Here is a 20105-nt window from a genome sequence, read left to right as displayed (position 1 = left end):
CCTTTTATGTTATTCCAATGTGCAGAGCCTATTGGGAATATAGGAACTACACTACAAAATCTGCTTCCTGCAGTCATGTCGTGGCCTGATCCCTGTTATTTTCATGGGAGACATCTTTCCGAGCACACTGTCTGACATTTTTCTTGGTAGTCATTATAAGGCCTAAAAAGTTGGGAAATGGGAAAAGGGCTCTGGATACGGGCCAAAGTTGCAGAAAGATAATAACTGATGTCAGCGTGCAGGGTTGGTGTTTGCATTGTGAGGTCCTCATGGCGCCACCTAGTGGCACACCAGAGTCATTGCTGTGAGAACTCTCTGAATCCAGTACAGTGCCAGGGGTAGTCTACAGGCGTGGAATCTGTGGTTAGAAGTATCCATCAGAATAGTTTATGAAGTGCATGACCAGTTACTTGAGTATACCCATAACTATGTGTACACTGTAGGTTGTGCAATAAATACAGTGCATTTCCTAGATCCCTCTAGTAGATTGGGCCACATTTGGAAACCGAACATGATTGTTGATACTTGTTGGACTTATTATGCAACGTTTGTTCAGTCATGTCACATGTGCTCCGGGACGCTGAAGCTTGAATATGCGGCATAAAGTACATATGTAAACAGCTTGGATTTTTCCAAGTTTAAAAACATGCGCACCTATGTTAGTGCTTTGTTGTACAGGCAAATATTATTGATTCATTTAAAATGTTTAAATCTTAACTAAAACTTACCAATCTTAGTGCATTTATTGAGTGTTTGTTAAACCGCGCTTATACCGAGTTATTGAAAGGCAACACTCAGCCCTGAACATTTCATAAAGTTGCATCAATGTTATCAAAGTATAAGAAACAAATTATCAGAAAATGAAATAGTAAAATAGGGTGAACGCCAGAAACAGTTTATTGGTATAGAACATGTATACTTCTCACTCGCCAGTCTCCTTTGTCTTGCATGTGGGCATGTGCAAAGTTGCAATGTATTTCCTATGCAAACTTTGTGAGGTTTATGTTCAAAACTGTACAGCTTCGTGAAGATACTGAAGGTTAAAAAAGTTTCAGGAAAGAAATCCAGTTATAGTAGTTTTTGTGAGCAACAATGACTGATGTAGTCCATGTATGTCCATGTTTAGTGGAAGGTTTTCTCAACAAAATTCTCCTGCAAAAATCTTTTAGTTTAAATTTTTGGGGAAAATCATTTGAAGAAGACGGTTTATTGCCTCTTGAGGATGTGGAATTCTCAAATCTTCGTAAGCAAGATTGTAATTGTGTACATCCCTAATTGAGTATTTGCATACGACTAAATACCTGGCATCCATTCTTTTAGACAGGTTTCTCTACAGCAGTGGTCATCAATCTATTTAAATCTGCACCAGAGTGTCTTCCCCATTGATGCCTACACCTAGCCAGTATATTAATAACAAAAGGTGTTAGTGATGGTCCATTACATAGTGGCTTACCAACTCTTATATGTTTTCCACTTAAAACACTTTTATCAACCATAATATATCTTTTGGTCAGAACCTGGCACCCCGCCTCGGGATCAATTAAGGCCCCCAAGTTTGAAGACATGCTCTACAGCAGGGTTCTCCAAGGTCACTCCTTGAGGGACGGATTCATGCCAGATTCTTAGCATTTCCACATTTAGATAAATGTAGCTAACTTTAAAATCAGGCATCCAGGCCGACTTTGGAGAACCTTACTCTGCATCATTTTAGAACTCTGAAAAAAATACAATTAAAAGTAGTCCATAAAGTCACAGTAAACATGTGAAGAGGAGGAGTGAAAGTTATGTTCAAATGGAGATATACTGCTTGTGGTGCATAAGTTAAATCCAAAATGTTCAGAATCATTAGTAAGATGCATTCCGGCCACTGTGAGAATGGAAGAAGCAAACATCAACATGGATAAACTAACCCCAACTATCTTAAATCCCAGGAAGAAACAACGGTCATATTGTTTGCCAAAATTTAGTTGATGGAACATGAGACTTAAAAGAGATGAGTTGAGTTTGTAGCACGCATTTCGTTGTCCTGTTTCAGAAAGACTGGAGACACATTTTTAGTCCTCTTATTTTGATTTTGATTGGAATTGTTTTCCTGGGGGTGACTCTGCAGGACAACATAAACACACCTTCTGTGTATATATAAAAATAAAACCTGAAAAAACAAAAATAGGTTAGTGTCACTTTTCTAGACAGGCACAGACAGACACAGATGCAATGCATTTTCTTAAACAAAATCTCACTAGATCTATTAGTGATCAAGGAGAGTTCTCTTGCTTTGGCATTGTTTTTTCATTGAATTTTTAAGTGTTATGAGACATTAAAAACAAGAATTATTTGAATGTTGCCTGTCTCTTCAGATCTCACTCAGTTTTGCTTTCTTGGTCCTTTTTAGGTTGCGCCTAGGCAGCACTTTTGCTGTCTCTTTGTGACATGCTGTATTAAGGATATGTAATCACAAGGAGAGTAGCCTACACCTCAAAACGTTTTTTGAGCACAATCTGTTTCTGCTCGGAGACAAACACGTTTCTTTTGTTCATCCCGGTAATTTAACTTTTCCTTTTGACTTTTATCGGTAATTTATAAATTACATACAATATTACATGAAGAAAAAAAATCATCATTTCATGACTGCATCACAAAACATATAAATGGACATTTCAAGACAATTAACAAATTGATAAATCGTGTTCATATAACCAGCAATTGTGAATGAATATTGTTAGAAACAAAAATAGTTTGTTTTGGTATATAATCACTACTTTTATGATCAACAAGGAGGAAGAGAATCCTAAACCTTCCTTAAATGTCGCTACTTGATGACTATCTTATTCAGTCAATTGATCAATAAAGCTTGAAACAAGAAAAACATTTTTTAAAGAAAAGATCCTTGGTTGTGGCATAAGAATGGACCACAGTGTCTCAATTTATTTTAAGACTGTGCCGACGCGTTTCGAGTACTGGTGTTTCATTCCCAGGACTCCCATCAGGGCTGTCTCATTCTTATCTGTAATAAGTTGTTTGTGACATAAAACAGGCATTAAAATCACTCCCTCCACATCTACTCTTACTCCAAATGCTTGTATCAAAGCTATTGTACCTGAATAACGTGGCCTCACTGTTTAAGGCTGCAGTTGTTTACTTGTTCGATATACTCCTCAACTTGAGGGCCTCTCAGTTTTCTAAGAAACATATTGGGAGTTTTATTAAATAATAAGCACTAATTGTTGTCAAATTATATTCACGACTCCCTATTCATTATCACATACCTCTTGTGTTGCTGAATTATTTTGCAAACACTTTCAAGCCGGTTGTGCCTCTGCAAGAAAACGTGGGTACTTAGTTATGTTTTTTCTTTTCATTATTTAAAACTGAAGCATATGCCTATGTGAGCCGCGAGGCAGTTACCTCTTTCGAATTTGCTAAATCCAGCCGGATTAGCTTTCTGTTCAAAGTTCTATCGACGCTTCGTGTGTTCTTTCTACCAAAAGAAAAAATTTAACATTTACTGGCGGGGACTGCTACATTGTGTCTCCTAACAATTGCCGCAGTTCATTTTAAATACCTTACGTAATGTGTCTCTCTAGCATAGCGGCCTTTTCAGTCTTCACGGATATTTCATTATACCGCGTTCGTCTGGAATAAAGTGAGCGAATGTCGGTCATATATCCCGTACTGACATTGTGAGTTCGATTGTATATGCTCAATCTAGCTGGTACTCACCAAAGGCTGATTTCTGAAGGGTTGCTCTCACAATCCTCAAAATGCTCAAACAGTCGCCACCATTACACGATCTCAGTTTGTTCGAACTGGAATCTGTGGGCGTTTTAATTTGAAGCCATCAATCACCTTTGAGCGTCTTTGCAATTTGTGATTGATTTATCGTGGGATATGTAGTTTCGCTTATTAAAAAAGTGTCTTTCTGTGTTGATTCTATTAAGCTACATTGTCAAGTTAAACTTGAATGTGTGACACGACGCTTCGCCAACCGCCATGTCAGTGTTTAAAAGTCAACATTTCTGGACATACATCTTTCTAAATCCTGACTATTGCATTCTGGGATATGAAGTAACATATCTTATTAAGTTCACTCATACTGTTCAATCCCGTTCTAATACTGTTGAAGTTCATTATCAAGTAGGCTTCCTTTTGTAACAGTGCACTTTCCAAAGCAATGGGTCTATTTGTAGCATTAATGACCGCTAGGATAGTTCATTGGAAATCATTCTCACTATGAGATTTTTTAAGGAAATGTTCTACCATTGGTGCAGTAGTAACCTTTTTTTTAATTCTAGACTTGTGCTGTGTGATTCTGGCATTTGCCTGTTGGTTCGTTTTGCCTATATATATTTTTTTGCAAGGGCACAACACAGCGTAAATTACATTTCTAGTTTTGCAATTAGTAAAGTCAGCATGTTTCCACTTTACTTCATTGTGATTGAATTCAGTACCTTCAATGGTATTATTACAAGCCACACAGGTGCCACACCTGAGGTTACCCTGTATTGGTTTTAAATTCCATTGTGCAAGTAGGTCATTTTTAAATGTGTTGTTACTCGGCATGTTTTAATTACAGCCTTGGAGCACTATTTTCTTAAATCACTTTGTCCTTCCTGCCTTCTGCTGCATGTAGGACATGCTCTCTTGGAATGTTTTTTTCCAATGAAACCACTGCAGCATGCTTCCGCTTAAATAATGGTGGGAGCACCTTTATTTTGTTAGTTGCTGAACTCGGCTGCGTACTTTTTTGGCTGTTTCTTTACTTTTGTTACAATAACAACACTTGTGCTTTAGCTTTAAACATCTTAAGCTAAAGCGCGGGTGTCACAATTGCTTCAAAAGTTAAGAAATAGAAAAAAATGCATCCCTATGCTTTTTTCCATTTCTTTACTTTTGAAGCAATTGCTGCACCCGCTCTTTAGCTTAAGATGTCTAAAGCTAAAGCACGAGTGCCGCCATTGTAACAAAAGTAAACAAATAAAAAAAAGAGTGTGGCTGCTATTTTTTTCTATTTGTTTACTTTCGTTACAATCACTGCACCCGCGTTTACCTTTAAACATCTTAAGCGAAAGTGCAGGTGCCGCAATTGCTTAAAAACTAAAGAAATAAGAAAAAACTTTTTTTGGTTTATTTCTTTACTTTTGAAGCAATTGCGGCACCTGCACTTCGGCTTAAGATGTTTAAAGCTAAATCGCGAGTGTTGCGATTGATCTGCAATGCAATAGCTTTCGCATTACTGAAAGTTTGAGCGATTGGCGTTGCATATTTATTAACAACGCCAATAGCTCAAACTTTCAGTAATGTAAGACCTATTGCATTGCAAATGCTTGTTAGGTCTGGCATTAGCCAATGTATTTTGATTTTACTAAAATCATACATATAATATATTTTCCTCGGAAGCGAATGTGCTTTCAGCCAGCGCTTTTCATCCTTTGGTCCGTTATTGTTGCATTCACATTTTTCGTCCGCTCACTACAGCATACACCATGGGAAAAATGGTCAACCTACTTCAGACAATGGCTATTTTTACTGTGAGTGACAGCATTCTGGACTTTTTCAAGAAGGACATCCACACATAAAGGGCAGGGACTAATATTGCAATGTGTGATTTTTGAGACCCAAAAATTATTTTTTATATAGCAATTTTATTTTAGATTGACGTGGTTTAAGCAGCTTTCACACCATTAACGTTCTGTATAAACCCTTACAAAGACAAACAAGCATTAAAAAGGCCAAAAGGCTGTCAGCCAACACTAGACTGCTGGCTTTGCCAATGCTTTTTTGCATTGTGGCATAGTCGTAATTCCATGGATTTCCCAAAAAAGTTTGGTCTGTATCCCGTAAGAAAGCGACTCCTCAACGGAAACAGCTGGTGGTTTCCTCACACATGCTTTTCCATTTAATCACCTACACTAACATTGGCAAAGAAATAAATGACAATGTTAGTGGAGGTAATGCAATGTTCCGCTGTTGCAGTGCATGGATGGGTGAACGTCCATCTGGTGTATAGAGGCATATTGCGGAAGAGTGGAAGAGGTGTGATGCCGCAGTCAGGGTGCCTGACTCCAGACCACAGGGTTTACGGTTCGATTCCTGCTGCAAGGGGCAGGTTGGCCCAGCACCATGTGGCTCTGGGCAATAGCCTGCTTAATCTTCCCGATGGCCCCCAGCGCTGGGACACCTCTCTAGAGGTAGCTGTGTGCTTTACAAATGCTGGTATTTCATTTTCTTCATATTCATTTATTTGACTGAGGATTCACAACGATAGAACATCAGTCTGGGCATTTGGACACAAAGGTAAAGTCCTGTAGGGGGAATTGGTTTGAGCAGGACAAGCTGCTATATCACTGAGTGATAACGTTTAGCTCCAAATGCCTCACTTTCATAGAGCGTAGCTTTGGTACCGCATTTGGACTCAAAAGCCTTTCAGGAAACAAAGATGCACACTACTCATCACTTCACCAATTGCCATGAGACAGACATGAAAGTGTTGACTTTTTCTAGATCTTTGAGTATGCAACATAAGTGTTGCAAAGTAAGAATTTCAGGAAGTCTGGTTGTAGGTTCCAAGTATATCTTTATTGGCAGTTCAGATACCGGAAGCTTAGATAAAGCCAAGATTGTAATTAGGCATAACGTACGCCCCACAAGGAGCAGTATATCCTTACTGCTCAGCCTGCTGACACCAACTGCCTAACCTCATGCACCCAACATTCTATGCAGTCATCACATTCCACACACCACTTGGCTGAACAGCAGGAAAGGGGAAAAGAAAGTAGAAGGGCGTGAAATAACCTCACAACAGTAAGTCTATGTTGGCCTTCTTTGTACGTAGGGTGATTTCAGTTACTCTCCAACTCAATGAGACCCCTCTTTATAATCCTTATAAGAACGCAAGTTTGAGTGAAAACCTTTAAGGATTTATGCAACAACCACATGAGCCTGCTGTGTTATTTACCGAGACAAAAAATTGTGACCTCCGGGATTGGAGGCAGTGCTCTGTAGCAGGCTCGTTAACCCTCTAACCTATTTTATGATTATTCACACCCGTGACCGCAGACTACTCCACATCTTCTCTGCACCCCACTCTCCTTTCTAACACACCCTTCTCTCTTTGCCAAACCCTTCTTATTCCACCTCACCTTTCTATCACTACCTCAATCCGCTAATTCCCATAATGCTCTTCTTCTACCTCACCCCCTCTCTTGGGCCAACTATGATCCCACGTCAGCAGAAAGCATGCCTACCAGTAAATACCCACATCACATGTTGAGTCCCCATACACATAGTCAAACAGCAGGACCCTTAGACAATTCCAAAAATGCTCATGTGCGCGCACACACACACACACACACACACACACACACACACACACTCAGTGAAGCTTGCACTTCTGTTGCACATGCTGTACCTGTTGTCTGTGTTAATTTTCTTTATTTTTTGCGGTATTTATATAGTTTAGACATGGCCCTAGTGCAGTGAAGCACTAACATATAATCGGAGGCTAATTAAGAACAAAGAGCCACGTGTAAAAACCTCTTTTGCGTTCAAAACCTGGCCGATTAGCAGAATCGGCCAATTTGTGAATGTAAAAAAGGCTTTTCTTATGTGTCAAACACTATTTTACAATTCGCAAAATGAGTTTGCAATTCGGTATTTGGAAGAGGCATGTTTAGGGCGTGCATTCAAAATACTGAATCGCAGCGTTATGTATAAGCATGGGCGAATTATGCAAATCTGGCGTTCGCGAATTTGCGTATTTGCGAACTCGCAATCGCAGATTTTTTTTTGTGTTCGCAAGGTTTTCTGCCAGTTCGCGAGGGTTTGTACCAGTTCGCAATTGCAAAATTACTTGTCGGCTCGCAACGGTCGCGACTTTGTTGTTTCTACGTCTGGTTCATCATCACAGGTTCACAGCACCCTCTGTTTCACCACTGCCACCCTCTGATTCACCCATGCCACCCTCTGGTACATCACTGCCACCCTCTGATTCATCACTGTAGATTATGGGGGGGGGGGGAGGGAAAGCAAGCACACCTGCCCTACTTCAACTGACATTAATTTGGGGTTGATTAATGTGTCACTGAATTTAAACTTCCTGTCTGGCACCTGCTTCCTTATCTGTAATTTGCTTTCTGTTGCAGTGCAATTTTTTTCCCCAGGACCTTTGTGGCCTACTTGTAGCTATTCTATGAGCCTGCTGTGAGGGTCAGAGCAGGGTCATAGAATAGTTGCAAGTAGGCAACTGAACTCTGGAGGGGCCCCTCAGGAAGCACTACAGGGAATGGTTACGAATGATGAGTTTGAACTTTTGCACCTGCTGAGTGCTTTCAGTTTTGCAAAACTCGTTTCTCTGCAGAACAGCAACTGTACGAAGGCAACTGAACTCTGGAGGGGCCCCTCAGGAAGCACTACAGGGAATGGTTACTAATGATGAGTGAACTTTTGCACCTGCTGAGTGCTTTCAGTATTGCAAAACTCGTTTTTCTGCAGAACAGCAACTGTAATGCCCCAAACAAACTTACTTGTGAAAGTTGATTTCTAATCCAAAAGTGATCCAAAGAAAGTCAAAAAGGCCTCAAATCCAAAAAAAGTGCAGGCAAATGTCAACCTGAGGAGTTTTTCTGATAAAAGTCATCATTTTCAGAAGGTTTATGCTGCTTGCTGGTGGATTTCTTGTGCAGAATTGCAAATTTTGTAATTTCGCGAGTGCAAGATTGTTGCTGCCCGCCGCATCTACATGTTCGTAATTGCGAACTCTCGCGATGCGTCGTCAAACTCCCGCGGGATCCCGCAGCAAGATCCAAAATGGCGCAGCACTTGCAAAATATCGAGAAAAACAACTCGGCAAACGCTGAATGACGGTAGGTGAACGCCGCACGCCACAATATTGTATCACCAAGCAAAAAAATCCGCTGCGTGCAAATTTGCGGATTTTCTGTAAATTCGCGAGAGTTCACGGATTTTGAATTTACCGAAAATCCACAAAATCCGCGAGCGGATCGGATTTTCCGCCCATGCTTAGTTATGTATAAAGGTTTTGTTACTGTGAAAGTGGTCGTAAAACATTCACATTTTACCACCAACTACAAGTTGATGGTAACCCATTTGCAAATGGGAAGGGGTACCCAAGGGACCCTTTTCCCTTGAGGAATGGTGGCAAAAACTGTTGTTAAGTGCAGGCCATGGTTGCAAGGACCACAGCCTGCTCTTAAAAATAAAAAGGAAACTTTCTTTTTTTCTTTTAAATGCAACCTGTTTTCTTTTAAGGAAAACTGGCTGCATTTAAAAAAAATTATTGCTTTATTGAAATGCAATCACGGACATGGTAGTTTGCTGACCCTAGCAGGCCACCATCCCCGTGATTTTAGTGATTCCTAGGGGGTCGCAAATTGCGACCTAGTTTATTTATATTAATACGGTAGGTCGATTTGCAACCGCCTAGGAATCGCTAAATGAAACTCTAGGAGTTTCATACATTACGATCAGCTGTTTCGTAATTACGATTCGCTGAGAATTGCAATTAGGTAATTGCTATTCCTAATGTTGATACATATGGCCCTAAAAGCACTTTACCTATTAGAAGACAACATAAAGGATGATCACAGATGTGTACACTCCTGACTCCTGTGTTGTTATGGGGGGGGGGGGTGCTTGCGAGATTTTCAGGGTTTTTGGCAAACTCGTGTTAGAGCGAGGGTGGGGATAAGCCGCCGCCTCCAAAAGTCGCGCCGCGCCACCCCGCCCCACGGTTGCTACACCACTGTGTGCAGCTAGAAACGCCTCTCACCTCAGCCTATTATTCTTCTGAGTTAAATTATATGAATACCGGCCAAGTGACCAACTTCCTGATAACCTGGCATCCTCAGGAGCACTGAAATGTCTTCATTGGGAAGAACGAGCCTTGAAGAGAGCCTGAGAAGATTGAGGCCTGCTTCAAACCACTATCTCTGGATTCTGCCATAGGACGCCTGCTTAAGAGGAGTAATGAATGCCTAAAGCTTCTCCTGATCTTTTCAATTTGTTGTATTTCTATTTTAGGACCTGTGTGGTGGTTATCCTAGAACACAGTGTGCTCTTCCATAGAAAGGGATTACCAGTGCCACACTCTTGGGTTCACTTCTGTGTGTTAATCATCAGTTGGAGTTACAGCTGTGCCTCCTTGGTGACAAATTGTATGTCTTCTTTGTCTGAAGATAGATTTCATCACACCTGAACCCAGAATGTATACTGGACATGACTGACAGGAGACGCAGACTGGAGAAAACTCCAGCCCTTCAGAGGAAGAAAACTAGAGATTAGAAAAACCCCTTGAAAGACAGGCAAGAGGACTGGCAGATGGCAAGTGGAGAATCAAAAAGGAAATGGGCACCACCAGAAATCTATGTAGGCAAGCAAACAGCCTTCAGTGTTGTTCTATGTCAACTATTCTTCTTTATCTACTTATCAGGATCCAAAAGGCTTAACCTGGAAAAGGAATTCAGAGAAAGCAAGTAGTACTTTCTAGTCATACATGGTTGTAAAAAATGAATTCCAAATAGGGAGAAAAAATCCCATCCGAATGTAAAACCTGAAAGTATTATCAAAAGATATAATGACCTGGAACAGAACTCATGCATTCCATTTAGTGTTCAATGGTATTCTGCTTAGGGGAATCTGTTCCAATCGTTTCTCGAGAACTCTGATGGAGCTGGCAGGCTGACTACACAAACCATTTGTGTTTCCTGGAAGAATCTCCTCTGCAGCGACCAACATAGAAGATAGCTGGATGTGCAAGGACTGCCACGAAAACAGACACCATTCCAGTTGGCGAGACAAGCTGCTATGCTGCCACGGTCTGCCTTGAACATAGACTCGATTGCAGAGCTTACTTGGCAGAAAGAAGGGAATAGGACTCCAAGGAGCCTTACATGTGTTGGTTGTGTATGATAAAGGTCATTGATCACAAACCGATCAATGTCCGATCTGGAAGTACTTCTTGCCTTTCTATGCTTCAAGCCAGTCAGGCTGACGAGGATGAAACCCAGAAACCGGTCCCAGGATGTTTGCTTCCGCTTCAGAGAGGACCTGGCCTGGAAGTACGGGCTGGACTGTTCACATGGGGAACAGGGTCAAGACTGATTTGCATATGGCTGGGTCTAAACTAGATGGCATGGGGGGGGCAAAAAAACGAATGGATTTGGGACCAGATCATTGTACTGGGGTGAATGTTTGACATTGTTCAACATTCTATCTATCAATTGTTCTTTTTGCCTATGCTTTCTGGCCTGTCCAAACACTCCATTCTATCATCTGTTGGTCTAAATAAGGCATTTAAAGCTGACAAGAAGGACTAAGCATTAAACATTATATTATTATTTAGCTTGCTAACCACCAATTAAACTATGCATATGTTTCCTTCAAAGCAGCTTCAACTATTTGAGTGGCCTACTTGAATGCTACTGATGGTCTGCTTTGTAGTTTTGTTAGCTGAAAATGTATCTGAATGGACTCGTCTAAAACCAAGTGCAACATCCATGTCCGAATAAACTTCAGTCTGATCTCTACTTCAGGACACTCCTCCTGTGAAGTAGAGATTGGCTTCTGTTACAAGAAAGAAGAAAATGTCTAATGCCCCAGGCAATTTTCTATGCTTTTTAATGCCTAGAACCTTTCTAATGCTTCTTGACAATCACCTGGAAATGCCATACTGACAACTCTGGGCATCCAACAGCACAGCTTGTGGTTATCTCTTGTCTATGTTTATGGAGACTGCAAAGCATTTGAATGTTGCTCCGGGCATTCCTAGTGGGTGATTATCTGCCTCTGGAGTTCCTCTCTGTGTCATTTGAGACTACCCTGAAAATGTGGAACTGGGTGGATGAAGTGCTCCTGAATAAAGAAGATTTAAACCCACCTTAACGCTTCAAGATTGGATCTTTACAGTGCCAACGAGTGGCGAAGAACACCTCAACAACATTCAAGCGCTTACAGGCATGTCTCTTTAAAGGGGTAAGTGATTTTTGCGTCCTCATCCTTTATGCAAGCCTCCACCACCTTTTTCAGCACCATTAAAGACTCCGTGCATAGAGGATTGTTCTACCTGCTCATTTAAAACAATGCATTTATTCATGGTTTTTTGCCACAACTGTAGCAGCTTCATGCGCCCTCTTTGACCTATTGTTGGAAGATCAATCTCAGTCTTAGGCACACTTCGGCATATAGCCACTTTCTCAGTGTATTTTATGCACTCTCTAGAGTATTTCAGGGCAATTTCAATTACTAAGGTGCATTTCCAAGTTTGAATTTCATATTACGTTGTTGGTGCCGTGAGCTGCGCTTAGGCGCTCCCACACTCTCCGACCCCTACTATGATGTCTCAGCGCTCCAGCACTCGCTACAATCCCTCATCAGGGCTGCATGTCTTCGCTCACCATGCATCAAATCTCAAAAATGGCCTGCTCCCACTGCTGCTGCCTAGTTGAGGATACAGAGGAGATCTCCAGTGCAGAGCACTGACACCATTTTTGGCAGTGACTTATCCAAGCACAGCGAATTTTGCTAGTGGGATACTTACACTGCTGCTGGCCGCAGTTGGAGTACTTAGCAGAGCTCTGCTGGGCAAATTGCTTCACAGGATGTTCGGCAGGCTCTTCATCTTCATCCACTTCGTCCACCAGGGAGTGTCTGCTAGGCTGCTGACCATGATTCCAAAATTGCACCTCCTCACTTCCTCCAGTATTCTCAGTGGTTAACATCTAGATCGCCAACCTTGCTGTCTTTGAGGATATCCCTAAAATGCAGAATGTTGTTCCTCACCCGTTTTTTCTCACCTCCCTAGGAAACCCACCGATTAAGTGGTCTAAATAATAAAAAAAACTTTTGGGCACTATGCCAAAGTATGTGGATCTATTCTCACCTCTTGAGAGGAAAACTTCTCTTTTAAGGCACTGTTTAGGATGTGAGGGCCAGGTCATTTTTTAAAGGTTTTCCAGAATTGGAGGATGAAGACTTAAATGACTTTGAAACTTGCATTAAAAATTGGTTCAACACTTTCTTCCAAAAGTCAGTAAGGTTCTGGAAAGGTTCATTTTGGAATGAGAGAGCAAAGGTGTGAAGAGAGTGTAGAGGAATACAATATTAGTCTGCCAAAATTTGCTTCATCTTGTAGATTTGGGGCTTCTGTGGAGGAGTGCAATCAGGTCAGTTCATGCTGCAATGTCGCTCTGATAAAGTCAATCAAGAACTTTATTTGAAGGATGATTCCACCATAACTCAAGTGATTGCTATAGAAAAAATAATTGTACATTCACTGGCATGTGTGGAAGTACTAGAGAAATATGTCAAACCTCTGGATAGCAAAGGAGATCTGAAAGTTGAGGATAACAAAAATAAAATGCCTCAACCCGTTCAGACTAGGGTCAAAAGGGTGTGTTACAGGTGTGGAAACATAGGTCATTTTGCTACTTTAAAAAAATATACAGGTATGATGTTGTTTGCAAACTGTGCAATAAGAAAGGACATTTTGCCAAGTGCTTTTGCTCAAACAAAGCAAAGGGAAGGGGGAGGCCTTATCTATAGATTCGGATTGTGAGTGTTGAAAATTTCATTTTGACTGTTTTCACTGAGTTAGAAAAAAAAGTATCCCAAAGACATAATGTCAATTGATTGGCTATGCATGGAAGCACTAGTTGACTTGGGTGCTTGGCTCACGCTATGTGTCCAATGAGGCTTTTGACATGAAGTTTAGTGCTAAAGTAGGTTTGAAAGAACCTGATGTTGTCACAGGTGGATATTCGAAGCTGACATAGGGTATCAATGTTTTAAAATCCAGGGAAAAGTGCATGTGCCTGCCAAGGGGACAGAGTCTCGAGCAGGCCACACGCAAAAGGATCTGGGTATTCTTTGGACCCTAATGCCTCATCTTCCATTACAATGAGAGAAGATTACATCAAGATATACAGAAGCCCCATGTACAGAGTCTTGAGATTGTGACCAGTGCTTGAGATTTCAAGAACACATTTGTGAATGATTTTCCACAAGTTTTTGAAGAAAAACTGGGGTTTCTCAAAAGGGTATGCCCATCAGATAAGGGTGAAAGATGAATCCATTACCATCACTTGTAAAGTTAGATCTCTACCCATTTTAATGAGGAAACCATAAAAAGGAGCTGGGACGTCTATGTGATGAAGGGGTCATAGAGTTGGTGGAAAGCTCTAAATGGTGGCTCCGACTGTAGTAGCAAGCAAACAATCTGGAGAGACCAGATTGAACATGGATGTGAGGGTCTCGAATAAGTGTGTTGTGATTGACCACTTTCCTCTGCCCAATATTAATGAGATGATGACTTTATTGCATGGAGGGCAATTTTTCACCACTTCAGATCAGACGGCTGCATACCACCAGATAAGGTTTCCATCCAGACTCAAATGATCTCACTAATTTCATTACTCCTTTGGCACATACCGGTATGCATGCATGTCTTTTGATCTATTGTCAGCTGCAACTGTATTTCATAGAATAATGTATATGTTATTTAGTAGGATGGAAAGTGTGGAGTGTTTAAAGGGTGACATATTGATTTTTGAGGAAACGTTGGAAACACATGATTTGAGAGGTAGGCATGTTTTGGATGTGTTGAAGAAAAAGAGTTTGATCCTCAAAGTCAGTAAGTGCAAGATTGGTAGGCAATAAATTGAGCACTTAGGACTCAGTATAAAGAGTGATTTAATTTGTCCCATAAGTAATTGGTTTCGAGTATATTATCGTTGTGCAGTCTATCTAAGAATGAGGAGTTAATGCCCTTCTTTAGGATGGTGGAATTTCATGTTAAGTTCACCCCGAATCTAGCATCAAGGACAAGCAGGATGTAACAGTTGCTTAAGAAGATAGAACAATTTTTGTGGCGTGACGAGTGCAAGAGGGAACTTGTTGATGTGAAAGGTCTTGAGAGTGCCAATTGATTGCAATGTTTTGAGCCCAACAAGAGGTGTTTCATGATGACTGATGCTAGTGCAGTCGGATTGGGTCCATAGTTCCTTCAAAGGGATTGTGACAAGAGTGATGAGACTGATAAGAATGAGTTGCGCACCATAACACATATGTCAAGATCTCCACATGGGGCTTAGTCAAACTACTCTACCATACAGAGGGAGGCATTGAGTGTGTTCTAGGACATAAAGAAGTTGACAAACTTTGTGTGGGGAAAGCCATTCACCACATTGACAGATTACAAACGTTTGATGAGGTTTTGTCCAGAAAGGTTATGGATGCTGTTTCAATGCAGTTCAGTTAATGGCTAGGGGGACTGTAAGAGTATAGTTTCAAAGTTTGGTATGTACCTGAGTCTTGCAACAAGCTTACTGATTGTTTATCTAGGCTGAGTATAGTCAAATGGGAGGAAACAACTGATCAGGATGAACAAGTAAAAGTGTTTGTGGTCTCTAAATTTACCATATCTCAAGAAGAATGTCAAGATGCGCTTTGCGAAGATTAGGTTTTACAGAAAATGGGTGAGTCAATACGAAGTGGATGGAGTTTGGGTACGAATAAAGATGCTGATTTGGAACACTTTTAGAAAGTGAGACATGAGCTATCATGGGACAACTGTGTCATTTTGCATGGAATGAGATTAGTGGTGCTGATGTCTCTTAGAGGAAGAGTTATAGGATTAGCTTATGAAGGAAACCCTGGCAGAAGCAAAACCAAAGCTAATGTCAGAATGGACTTTTGGTGGCCTAGAACAGATGTACTCATTGAAAGGCTTGTCAGAGAGTGCTTGGATTGTACCAGGAGTGACAAGGTGCGTAAGGTGAGGTGTACCCTCATGGAATTTAGGGATCGCCCAGGGAAGTGGTTGTTTTGGATTTTGTGGGACCTTTACGTGACAAGGGACTATGTAGTTACCTTCTGGTTCTCACTGAACAATCTTCTTGTTGGGCTGAAATAGGAGTTGTGGGAGGAACAGAGACCACAAGAATAATAGATTTCATGAGTGATATTTTTAACAGAGAGGGTTTACCCAAGTTAATTCTGACAGATAATGAATCTCAGTTTGTGTAAGGTTTGATGGAGAATTTCCTGGTTCAAAAAGGCATAAAAAATATTTTATTTCCTTTTATCACCCTGGACACAATGGTACTGTGGGATGACTTAACAGAGTGAGAAGAGATTTTGTGCAATGGGAAAGGTGTGCAGGGAAAGTTGGAAGGAGGCTCTGAAGAAGCTTATATCAGCACGTATGTTTTCACCACGTTCAAGATAAGGAAAGGTACCATTTGAACTTTTCAGAGGCAGAAAGACCAACACAGAGTTGTCACTGGGATGGATGTGTTGGGGTAAAATGAGAAGACTACAATGGGAATCTGGAAGTGGGTTTCCTAAGGAATTAAAATGTGAGAGGGATTGCATATTTAATTTTGAGATGAGAAAAGCAGTTGCATGTTTTTAGTTCAGTGTGGGGGATATGGCGAAAATTAAATGTCCTGTGAGATCGCAAAGGTGGTCAAAGTACTCTTCATTATGAAGAACTCTGGACGTGTTCCATAATGCAGTCAAAGTGGAGGACAGGAGAATTTGGAATCAGATTTGCGTCTTACAAGGGGAACATGTCTTAATTTGGAATGCAGGATGATACCTTTGCTTAATTAAATGTATCCATCATTTTTAAAATTATTATGTGTGATTTTATTTTTCTAGTGTTCTATTTTGATTAGGGAGAGGTGTATGGTAATCTCTTGTCTATGTTTACGCAGACTGCAATTAATTGGAATGTTGCAGTGGGCATTCCTAGTGGTTGGTTATCTAACTCCGGAGTTCCGCTCTGTGTCAGTTGAGACTGATCTGGGAATGTGGAGCTGTGTCAAGTCAAGTCAAGTCAAAAACATTTGTATAGCGCACTACTCAATAAGAGGGTCTCAAGGCGCTTGTGGGGGGGGGGGGGTTAGCTACTTATCAAAAAGCCAGGTTTTGAGTTGTTTTCTGAAGGAGAGGTGGTTCTGTGTGAGGCGGAGGTGGGTGGGTTTTGAGAATTCCAGGTTTTGGCCGCTAAGTAGGAGAATGATCTTCCTCCCATGGTGGCTTTTCGGATGCGTGGAATTGCGGCGAGGGCTTGATTGGACGATCGTAGTTGGCGGGTGGGGGTGTAAAAGGTCATGCGCGTGTTGAGGTATTTGGGTCCTAGGTTGTAGAGGGCTTTGTGTGCGTGGGTGAGGAGACGGAACGTTATTCTCTTGTTGACGGGGAGCCAGTAAAGGTCTCTCAGGTGACCTGATATGTGATTGTGGCGGGGTATGTCTCGGATGAGTCGGGCGGAGGCGTTCTGAATGCATTGGAGTTTTTTCTGTAATTTGGCTGTGGTTCCGGCGTAGAGGGTGTTTCCGTAGTCTAGTCGGCTTGTGACAAGGGCTTGTACAAAGCTTCCACGTCAAGGCTCGGGTAGCTCAGGGGGCAAGGTAGTGTACCCACCTGCAGTGGAATATGTGTGACCTCACTGTGCTTTCCTTAGCCTTGCACTTCATCAACTGAGAATCACTCATTTTAACATATGAACTTTACCTCAGATTCCAGTAGAACCCCTTGCACACATCACTATCTTTTTAAAAATTGGAGCAGCTCACACCTTAGCCAATGAACTAACTGTGTCAGCTGCACTAGGCCAGGAACCCAAAGATCAATAAGAATTCTTCCATGCGACCCTTCAGTAGCGTGTATGCAGCCTGTACTGCTTGTCATTGCTTTGCAGGATAGCCAAGATTAGTGCACACTACAACTGTGCCAAATCAGATAAAAGAGGAACAAGGTGGCGTATGAGGAATTCACAGATGCAATCCAAACAGAAAAGAGTTATCCTCTCTGACAAAGCTGCTAAGCTGCCATCGCAGTATGTCACATTTGAAAACATGTGAATAAATGTATTCCTGAAATTTCTATCTTGGATTCATACCTGTGTGCTTGGGAAAACAGAGTCCTGGTTTAAATCACATTATTCAATCACCTGGGGTCCTCAGAATAGGCAGGAGGCCAACATCCTGCACAAGCAGCAGCAGAATTCTGGAAAAGTAAAAATCCAGTGTACTGCCTATTATCCCATCGAGAAGGGTTGATAGCCAGGAACTGAAAAGTGCCTTTTGATTTTAAAGTGAAATAAAGTCTTTAGTTTATCTGAGTGCAATAAAGAGAAATTGGACAACAAAATCAGCAGGTGTACTGAGCTCCACAGAACTTTTTTCCACCTTGATAAAATAAAAATGATTTTAAATAATTCTTTTGTCGCGTTACTTCCCTTCTTTCTCCATATTAGAGACGTTTTCCCCCTCACGATAAGGACCCAAGGCAACTAAAATAGTGTGCCTCAGAATCCAACTTGAATGTTGTTCCCTTCTTATTTCACATAAGCTTTATTTAATGGTGCATATTTACTAGATTTCATTATCAGCATTTGGGAATTGACAACATGTTTGAGATCACTGCACTTTACATCAGTGAAAGAAAATAACTGAATGCATCTTGTCTATAGAAATATATTATTCAACTATTTACTAAACAAGGAGGTAGTCACTTACCTAACAATTTCCTTAGAATCTTTGGCTGTCTTTGTGGTGGCAGATGGATGAAGAAGTAGTATATTGGTGCCCCTGAAAGAATGCCAGCTAACCCCACCATAGAATCAGCAGTATCGCTGTACAGTGGAACCACAACCAGGCACACGCTGCAGATACAGTACACAACTGGGAAACAGAGATTCAGCTGAAAATTAAACATTATGAGTTAATAACTCAACAGGTAAACATGGCTCATCATCTGCAAAGAGCACAGGGAACAGGCTTAAGGCGTTTACAAAATGCTGGAATCCACAGATTCAGTTTCATTCTTGAAGTAGGAATTATACAATTAGATTTTTTTAATTTTGGAGAAGACATTGCACATTCCTGAAAACATTATGTGAATAAATGACTTCCATGACTTGAACAAAATGAAGCCAAATGCCTGATTAGATCTTTGCGGACGGTCACTCTATCACAGCGGTGACAGATATCCTGACGCTGAAATATAAACCCTATTATATCCTATGTGGTTTATATTATGGAGGACAGGATATCCATCACAGTTGAGATGAAGTAACCCGTCCGCCAAGATCTAAACCAGGCTCTAAGTGAGATCCCAGGCTTTAGTGCTCCAGATTTCAGTTTTTGAGTTCTAAAAGCAAACATGGAAAAAATGAAAGGAAGGACAGTCCACAGGATTTTAAGAGTCACAGTGTATGCACAGGAAATAAACATAGAAAGAGAGATAATGAAGTGGAAAATAGTGCCATTTGCCAATCTGAGAATGCTGCAGTATCTAGAGGGGCTTCTTTGCCTCAGAACTAAGCCAAGCCTGCGTCTGAGCCTCACAAACAAGCAGAACTCATTGATAGAAAATGATTTATTGATTGGGGTGGATGGCAGCCCACCACAAATAATAAAGGCCCTATTCTTGTTAGGTCTAGTTAAGGTTTCGGTAATTTAAACTTAGTAGGCAAGTCACAGAATGGAAAAGCTTAAATTAAGAAAATAGGCAAGGCATTTAGACTATCAAAACTGTTAAAAAGTCAAAACACAATATAATTAAAAAAACAACCTCCAGTTTATAAAAATAGAGACTATTTCAATGAACAAAATGTCACAAAACCGAATAAAAAATCCAATAAGGGAAACCAGAGATATGAAATTTAAAGTTTTAATTAAAACTAGGACAAAAAATTGTAAAGTACCCACTTTGAGCAATTGGTCGCATTAGACCAGGGACATGGATAAGATTTGAGGCTGACCACAATGTAGCGCTTGTCAGATACAAGGACCAGGTTGGTACCATTGGAAAAGTTACCTCCTGAAGTTGATAGCCTTCAGTGAAAGCAGCAGTGTATTGCTGCTGAGGCAATGAAAGCAGCAGTGTATTGCTGCTGAGGCAAGGGGCTCAACGTTGATGGATTCCAGTGTTGGGATGTTGCTTAGGTGAAACTGTTGGCCTAGGCAGGAGACGCTCTGGCAGAAGAAGTTCAAGTTTTCATTCCTTAGAGGTCTCCGGAGTTGATTGGGTCTCCTCCGACGGTGGCAGCTTGGAGTGGGCTGGGTCCTGCCATGGGTGAG

General features: G+C 41.1%; 1 protein-coding gene across 1 annotated transcript in view; it reads right to left on the bottom strand.

Annotated features, from left to right (window-relative positions):
- Positions 1-878: 878 nt before the first annotated feature.
- Positions 879-20105, bottom strand: part of LOC147723111 (Y+L amino acid transporter 2-like) — a 493050-nt gene continuing 473823 nt past the window's right edge. Inside the window, exons 9-10 of the mRNA XM_086965453.1 lie at positions 18540-18723; positions 879-2152 (exon numbers count right to left, since the gene is read on the bottom strand). Coding sequence (XP_086821579.1) covers positions 2064-2152; positions 18540-18723 — 273 coding nt within the window. The 3' untranslated portion in view covers positions 879-2063. The remainder of the gene's footprint in view (positions 2153-18539; positions 18724-20105) is intronic.

Source organism: Lissotriton vulgaris, chromosome 4_1 (genome assembly GCF_964263255.1).
Source record: "Lissotriton vulgaris chromosome 4_1, aLisVul1.2, whole genome shotgun sequence".
Lineage (NCBI taxonomy): Eukaryota > Metazoa > Chordata > Amphibia > Caudata > Salamandridae > Lissotriton > Lissotriton vulgaris.
Note: the sequence above shows the minus strand (reverse complement) of the source record. Positions and strands in the feature narration are given on the sequence as shown.